The sequence below is a fragment of the Propithecus coquereli genome, unplaced genomic scaffold (genome assembly GCF_000956105.1).
Source record: "Propithecus coquereli isolate 6110/MARCELLA unplaced genomic scaffold, Pcoq_1.0 Scaffold67, whole genome shotgun sequence".
NCBI lineage: Eukaryota > Metazoa > Chordata > Mammalia > Primates > Indriidae > Propithecus > Propithecus coquereli.
Window position 1 is genome coordinate 416138 of NW_012152729.1, and position 8904 is coordinate 425041.

The following is an 8904-nucleotide window of genomic DNA, read 5'->3' on the forward strand; positions in this document are numbered from 1 at the left end:
ATAGCTTTCATATGGCCACACAATATTTACTTAGAAGGTATAAAGTAATAAAATCTCATTTTTAATAGCAATACAAAAGATAAAACAAACCTAACAAGACATATGCAAAAACCATATGAGGAACAATTCTGAATATTGCTCAAGGGTACACATGAAGATGAAAACAAACAGAAAAGCCTACCATGCTCCTAAGTAGGAAGAGAATATAATAAAGATATCAGTTCTCTAAATTAATCTTTATAGGTTCTTAGTCTATATCTATATAAATGTCTGTAACTAGATAAGCTCTTAATATATAAAAAGCTCCTACAAAACAGGTAAGCAAAACCATTTCCTAACTGGGGCCTCAGAAAAGACACATTATTTATTTATTGAGACAGGGTTTTACTGTGTTCCCCAGGCTACAGTGCCGTGGCATCAGCCTAGGTCACAGCAACCTCAAATTCCTAGGCTCAAGCGATCCTCCTGCCTCAGCCTCCTGAGTAAAGCAAGCTTAAAATGCTGAAAGAGAAATTTTAATTAAGTCCTACCAAAAATGATCCTTCCCTAAAAGTGATTAAATATTAGATTAGCCTATTCAGGAAAGTTATGTATTTATAAGATACAGATTTTTATCTGTTAAAAAATTTCTGTATGACAGTCTGTGAATTTTTAAAAATCTGTAGATGGCTTGGGTGTCAGAGTTCCTGAAAATATCGAACTAATAGGACTGGGCTACATCAATCTTGAAAGTCAAGATTTTTAATAGTTGAAGAGATAAATCATGTCATTGCCAATTTTTACTGCTTTTTTTTCCCCAATTTTTACTGCTTTTAACACCATGTGTACTTAATTCTCCTTCTTCATCTACATTCACAGATTTGCACTTGCTGTTCTTTAGTATGTCCAGATAACTCACATAAACTTTTCAGTTCTAATGGGTTAACCAGAACTCCAAGTGCCCCAATTAATATTACTAATAGCTTACCCAGATATTCACTTACCCAGTGAATATCATGTGCCAGATGCTGTTCCAAGCACTTAGATTTATTAACCTTTTAATCTTCATGTCAGTCTGACAGGGTAGATCCTAAAATTATCCCCATTGTATAGATGCGGAGACTGAGGCACATAAGGTTGAGTAATTTACCCAAGATCCCACACTGCTGGTACGTGGAGAGCCAGGGTGCAAACCTGGGCAGTCTGGCTTCTGAGTCTGTGCTTTCAGACCACGACACCGTACCACAGGGCCAAGGACTCCGAGGAGGCCACGTCTGCTGTGATGGCACCGACCTTAGCCACCCAGGGTTCCAGCTGCTTTGATTTAGTCAATATTTTGTTCAGCACAGAGTGACACAATGCAAACAGAATGTTCCCTCATCCTAGAACTGTCACAATCTAGAATGAACTAAATAGAATCAAGATGCAATGAGTGGCCGGGCGCGGCGGCTCATGCCTATAATCCTAGCACTCTGGGAGGCCGAGGCGGGCGATTGTTTGAGCTCAGGAGTTTGAAACCAGCCTGAGCAAGAGTGAGACCCTGTCTCTACTAAAAATAGAAAGAAATTAATCGGACAACTAAAAATATATAGAAAAAAAATTAGCCGGGCATGGTGGCGCATTCCTGTAGTCCCAGCTACTCGGGAGGCTGAGGCAGAAGGATCGCTCAAGCCCAGGAGTCTGAGGTTGCTGTGAACTAGGATAACGCCATGGCACTCTAGCCCGGGCAAAAGAGTGAGATTCTGTCTCAAAAAAAAAAAAAAAAAAGACGCAATGAGTAAGAGTTGCCATCTATAAAAACTCTCCTGAGCACACCGAGTGTATCTTTAAGAAAAGACCACGAATGTTTGCTGAGATGAACATATATTTTGGATTCTTCTCAGGAACCTAGGAGATGACCCACATATCTCATTGGGAAGCCACCAGTTCTGAGATACATGAATGCAATCATTTCTAGAATGCAAGATATAAAGTTATGTAATGACAAAGTGTTGGTAACTGGTGAAAAATATTGAACAAGAAGTATTCTTAAGGAAAAAATTTTTTTAGCATTTCTTCAACACTGTCCAGGGTAAACCATACTATATCCACTTTTTATCATTAGCTTCTAGGCCAGTTCCCAGCCTATTACAGGTATTCAATTCATGTTTGTGGAATTGAATTGGATAACCACACAAGTTATGCAGACACAGTCACAGACCTGGCAAAGATTGCACATCAGGCCAAAATATCATCTCGTGTGGACACCCTTCCAGTTAGACCGTATTCCTGGTTTTGCACTCATTGAGCAGCCTGCTTTGCTACATGTGATTGAGTCCCAGGGGTTACTCCAGTTACTTTTCGTGCTGTAACTGAATCCATTCCCATTCTTATGTGTCAGCCTTTTGTAGGACACAGCAGTGGGAGCCATCCCCATGGGCCTGGGTGAACAGATGTAACTGAACCTGCTTAGATGAGGTCCAGGGAACAGACCCTCGGGGTGCCCACAGGGTTGCAGCCATATCGAAGAAGCCCACTGGCCTTTCTCCAATTTCTCATCACTGTCGGTAGGGGTGTTTGGAAAACTAATTGCACCCCACATTTGCATGGCTGGGCTCCAGGACTGTGACTCTTACCTCTGTAATCCCCATACAGGTTAGGAAGGAGGGTGCGATTGGCCCAGGGGTAGAAATCCTCAAGAAGTTTGATTTCTGAAAAATGGTGAGAAAAGCTCTTCCTGATAGCTTGATGGAGGTAAAATCTATTGGAGTTCCTTGCAGAGTAGACCGTAGTCATCAACAGGATGAGGAAGAGGATTTGTACTAGTTTAGATGGAAAAATATCATAATTGAGTGGGCAGCTTAGAAATACTCTATACATTTTTATTTTTTCTAAGCCTTTAGACTTTTGCAGGTCAAAATGGTCAGAAATTGGCATTTCACATGGTTCAACCTAATAATTGACATTATATACATTTATGTGTGTGTGTGTGTGTGTATACACATATATATAAATTCCTTCCTAGAATTATTGTTACTAATTAGAAGTTTTACTTAAAATAAGATACATAAAATTCCACACAAAAATGTGTTTAGTTCTTAGAACTAAGCACGAGCGCGCACATGCGCTCTTTCTCTCTCTTGCTTCCTCTCCATCGTCCGTGTTCACAAGGAGCGACGGCATGATAAAACAGAACCTATCCTGTTTGGTCTAGGGACTCCAACAGGGCACTAGATGTGTTCAAGCCAGTCACCCAGCACCTACAGAGTAGCCATTTTCCAAAGCATTTTCATTTCCCCTCCACCCCATATGTATGTATTTAATGATCAAATATTGTCATTATATTTTGTAGGTGGAGAAAGTGACAATGAAATCTCAAGACTCCAAGTTCAGGAGTCCATCCATTTATCAGACCACTTTGTTTACCAGAATCTCCATTTTCACAGGGTGAGGATTCTAAAAGATACCTTTTCACCCTTCTATATTTTTCATTTTATCCTCTCCCCCTGCCCTTCCCTCCTGGAAAGTGTGCTGCAGTGTGGACATGTTGCCATTTCCTCTCCGTACCCAGAATATCTCCAGTCAGCCTGAAGAGTTTCTTCTCCTTCAAAGTTCTTTCTGGGTGCTTCATTGGACTGTTCATAGCTGGGGCTACGTAGATGGGGTTGTTCTTATCTTTCGAACTGGGTAATGGTGAAGAACATTTTGCTGCAAAAATTCAAATGTAGAGAAAAGAAACGTCATATTTCATTAAGTGGTCACTCGCCAACCTTTGTTGGCAACTACGTAAGCACGTCCTGTTACGTGTTGAAGAAATAAGGAATAAAGGTACCTACACAGTGCTTCTCAAACTATTTGCGGTGAAGGACCTGTTTTCAGAAAAATTCCAATCCATTGGGATTGATACTTTTGTATAAAAATGAGTTGCTAGAAAAATGAAATATAAAATAGAAGCATATAAAACACAAGCCCTATTTTGAAAATTAGAGTCCATGGTCATAAAATTAGCCTGTCAAGTTGCTATAAATTTCTAAATGCTTACACTCGATTTCTGTGCTTATCTTGGACTGGAAAGAAACACTTCTAGTCAGTGGACCACACTGAGGGAGCGCTGTTCTACGGCAATGTTTCTCTAGTTTTAATGTGCATAGGGATCGCCTGAGAATTTTGTTAAAATGTAGATTCTGGGGTGAGGCCTAAGATTCCGCATTTCTGACAATGCTGCTGGTCTGCGGACAACACTGAGTAGAAGAATCTAGAGACATAGAAATCAAGAGGGAGAGAGAGGAAGGGAATTAGAGTACGACACAAAACATGTGAGCATGTGCATGTCAAGTACCATGGGATCCCTGAAGAGCGAACAAATAAATCTCCCCAAGAAAGTCAGAGGAAGCTTCACAGAGGAAGTGACATTTGACATTTGTTTTGGAGGATGAGTCAGAGTTTTCCAGGTGGACAAGGGTGAGGATAAGAAAAAACGTCACTTCAGGCAGAGAGCACAACAGTTCAAAATGTATTCAGTGTATCCCTGCATCATGGTCTCTCTTCTTTTCCTCAGAGAAGTCAGACTTTCCTGAATTTTAGAGTTCACCATTCCTATGCGTTTCTTTATACTTTATCTATAAATTTATAAAGGAGATACATACATATCCTCTAGTCGAGACATGCATCGGTTTTACGTGATTAAAATACTGTGCTAAATTTTCCACAACTTGCTTTTTTACCGAGTGTTGAGCTTGTGAGCTTCAATCCAGGTGGTCTGAGTAGCTCTTATGTCGAGGGTAGGCATTTGTCAGGCTTGGTGACAGAATGTGGGGAATAAGAGAGGAATTTAGGACCTGGTACTGTGACATTTTTAGAGAATGGCGGTGCTCTTGATTGAAATGAGAAAATATAGTGAAGAAGCGGATTTGTGGGGCAGGTAAACAATTTGTTTTAATTTGAGACACCTGCAGGCACTCAGCTGCAGATGGTGAGCAGTTGAAAATAGTACCTGGGGCTCAGGAGAGAAAAAGATTCAGAAGGAGATCTAGAATGCTGGGGAGCAGCAGCATGGAGAGAGGGTGTGATGTCTAGGGAGGAATGCGTAGGGTTTTGGGGACACATTGATTAGCCTTGGGCAGAAGAGGAGGAGGAACCAGATAATTAGCGACAAGATCTTTGAATGGATACATCTGTCAGCAGACAGATAAATGTGTCAGTAAAGTGGTTAGAATTCTGCCAGTCTGATATAATTTGATCTTTGCAAAAGTAGATAGTAGTTAGAACTACTTGAATTACCCGAGAGTGCCAAGACCCTCCTCGTTTGTCGGTCCTTCTCCTTGTTAAGCCATGGCACCCTGTTCATCACCAGTGAGAGGAAGAATGTGAGGACGATCACCTGGGCAGGAAAACAGGAGGAGGAAAACTTAATGAGCAGACAGCACAGATCCAAGAAGATGACATCACATATTATAAAAGGTAAAGGTGGGTATTAATAAATTTCAATTACCTGGCCATTTGTTTTTATGGAAAACTGAAAATTAACTCATTTTATACTCATTGTTTTCCATAATGATGGGGATCTGGAAGGGCCCCAAGAGTCTACATAATGTTAATATTCATATTTTTGTTTGTAGTTCTTAATGTGGTTGGCTAGGAAAGCTTAAACTGTTAAATGATTTGTGATGACATGTGTTAAGTTGTTCAACGATGTCTCTCAGTATCTTTGGATCACCTCTGATGGTCTTACACATATCCCTAACAAAGGTCACTCTGCCTAGTTCTGTTTTTTGAGTTTTTTGCAGTTTTTGTTGTTGTTAAATTGTCAAAAACCATTAAGCACCTTGGATTGACATCCATGGGACCTCAGTTTCCCAAGCTCCCTGTGACTATAATGGTTTGTTCCAGTCCTCACGTACCTTTACTGGCTGGCTGATGAAGATGTTCTGAAGCACTGATAAAATAATCGAAATAACCCAGCTGGTGGCTTGGTCTTTGTTCAATTCCAAGCTATAAAGTGCCGTAAAAAAGGCTGAAGTCAGGCTAGTGACCCCTAGAAGGAGCCAGCAGATGTAAGTCAACCATCTGGGCAGGCCACTAGCGATGGGATTCTTCCCTTCTGCTGGGCTCAGGATGGGGAAACTGGTCACCTCCCTGAAGGACAAAAGGAGAAGGAATCATCTTGTACCCAACAGCTGAGAGAGAGGATTACAGGTGATAAAGAAAGCCCGGTGCGGTGCATACCTGGACGGCTCTTCCTCCGTGGGAAGAATATGTGTTTCCAAGAGTTCCTGGAGTTTCTGAAGCTGGCTGGCTGCATCTAGGGAGTCACAGGGCTGGTGAAGCCGGGTGAGACGCAGTGTGCCTACGTGAGATTTCAGCCTCTGCAGAACTCGGAGCAGGTAACAGCAGAAGTGACGGTGGTTTTCGGAAACCACTGAAAATACATTTCAAGTTGACACTTTCACAAGTGGAAGATTTCAACAAGTAGCAATTAGTGGTAGAGATCAGCAATTCATTAGTTGATAACAAGGTTACATTTTCCCTGTACTAACGGAGATTGGACCCAACACCTACAATATTACTGTCTTCTCTGAGGATGCTGGTAAATTTTTAACAATTGTAAAATTCTAAACTTTGATCTCAAGACTTTTAAAACCTCATTGAGCTATTTCTCTAGAATGGCACGACATGCAACCTAGACTCGTAAGTGCCCGGGAGACTCAAACTGTATTCAAGTTTGGTAAACTGCATAATCTCACCATTCCATGGAAGAGAAAGAATGACAAGTTCCAACAGCCTTTAACAAAGCAGATGGAATACAGGGGTCTGATACAGAAAATATTTTTGTGGGTTTTTTCTTAATCCTGTACTTTGAATCACCAGGTAGATTGTCTAAAAGCCGTCAAAGGGATCAGAGCGACTAGCTCTATATTGGAAGCTTAAAGAAAGTAAAACAAGCAGAAGGTTGTACCATGCCTGTCGGTTATGAAAAAGAAGGTACAAGACGGGCAAGGGAGTGGAAGGCAGATGAAAGGTGAGTTACTAAACTCTACCCACCTTTACCATTTGCCCAGGGGGGTTCTGTCTGCTGATGACAACCTTGACCCACTAAGTGAGAATAAATTAGGCTGGATAAGAGTGCCACCAGCTTGTTAATGTCATAAGAACTCCATGAAGATTGATCACACTTTGAGAGCAGATATGGATTTCTCCTGAGCAGGAATCCCACAGTTTCCTTTAATTCCTGAAGGTAGAAACAAGATGAGAAAAATCAGTCTTCTGTACGTTAACCCAGGACTGGGTAGCGATTACAGATGGCAAGACTGTTTCTTACAGTCAGAGGGGGATAGGCTTAGTGTAACAAAGCTCAAGTTTTCATTTTCTAATATTTCAGAGAGCAGTCACCAGTTTTATGAGAGAATATAGAATGAAAGAAGGGACAAGTTTGATCAAACATCAAAAACAAAAACAACTCGAGTAGTACATAATGCATTCCCACTCTGTCCTCAGAATACTTTATAATCAAGAGTAAAAGCTAGAGGTACAACTGATCACAGCTCGGGGGACAGGAATTAGGGGAAAGATTTTAAGGGTAAAAGGACCCTGAGAGCTTTCCAAGAGATCCTCTCCACTGCTCTTTCCCATTACGTAGGGAAGGGGAGCGTGTCATTTACCTTACCTCGACCACCTTTGTGAGAGAGAGGGGCTGGACAGAAGCATCCGAGAGGCAGGAGGCCTGGACCGGGGGTAAGGGAGGCAGCGTTTCCTGTGGTTGAATCAACGGGAAGAGCTGCTCAATGACAAGATTGATTGGGAAAAGGATGACAGCAGTTTGGACGCTGATAAGCAGTTCGGACCAGGTCACAGCGAATGGACTCACTGAAAGAAAAGTGTTACGTCGAACTTCATTCATTCTCAACAATTAAAATCATCGCGAAGTCATTTCTCTCCCAGGTTTATCAGTTTATTTAGGAATTTAACTATGTTTATGTAGGGATAGAAAATTATCACGGCAGTAAAGATCCTGATGTAGACTGCTCCATTTGTTAACGACTGGGAACAGTGAGAAAATTTGCTAGAGTATTCTAATGTTAGGGCAGGGGAGGAAATGAAGGTGCATCATGACTCTGCTTCTAACCCTGAAGTCAAGGAGGGTAGAGTGCAGCGAAAGGGCTGCACGCCACCAACACCACACGGTAGGGCTCATACACATGTGCTCGTCTCCCTTGGCACTGGTGCCGCTTCTCTTCCAGAACATAATGTTGGTGACCATGTCGCAGAGGAGCAGCGTCACGCAGCAGGAGAGCCGCTGGACTCTTGTGAACTGGTTCCAGGGATGCCGAGTTGCCACCGAGAGCCACAGGTGATCCTGGGTGAACTTTTCCACAATCATGGAGGAAAATGTGTGTCTAAAAAGAGAAATCAGAGTAGGGAAAACATAAGAGTTCAGTTCGAAAGTGCTCTAGACTAAGATGCGGTTTGCCCAGCAATAAGCTACATGGCAACTCCTCAGCCTCTATTCAACACCTCTACGAACGAGCTTTCAGATAATTTGATTCTTTTGTTATTTTAGGATAGAAGGTTTCTGAGGATAAGGATAATTTATATTGTACAAGGGTTTAAAATTTTAAAAACTATTGTTTTAGCTTTGTAAGAGTTTTGATAATTCTTTCACTCTTCAAAAGTTTACATTAAGCTTCCACTCAAAATTGTTTGAATAATTCATACTTGGAGCACCTAGTCTATCCCAAATGTGGAGGAACTATAAATAATGTATGAAAATAAAGAACTAAAAAGATTCGGCTGGGCTTAAAAACAAAATAAATATGTCCAAGGAAGAGAAATGGAATGAGAAAACAAGGTGGTGAGTGAGGTAGAAGCCACAGGACTATGGAGCAGCTCTAGGCCTGGGAGAAAGCAGTACACAGGCGGGAGTATGACTCTGTCCCCTAGGCTGGAGTG

The 8904-nt window shown here is 41.6% G+C and overlaps 1 protein-coding gene across 1 annotated transcript in view; it reads right to left on the bottom strand.

Moving 5' to 3' along the window:
* The window catches only part of PKD1L3 (polycystic kidney disease 1-like 3), a 64289-nt gene that overhangs the window by 11799 nt on the left and 43586 nt on the right, over positions 1-8904 (bottom strand). Inside the window, 9 exon segments of the mRNA XM_012660453.1 lie at positions 2317-2529; positions 2532-2780; positions 3526-3666; positions 5239-5338; positions 5859-6093; positions 6184-6376; positions 7006-7186; positions 7622-7821; positions 8152-8351. Coding sequence (XP_012515907.1) covers positions 2317-2529; positions 2532-2780; positions 3526-3666; positions 5239-5338; positions 5859-6093; positions 6184-6376; positions 7006-7186; positions 7622-7821; positions 8152-8351 — 1712 coding nt within the window.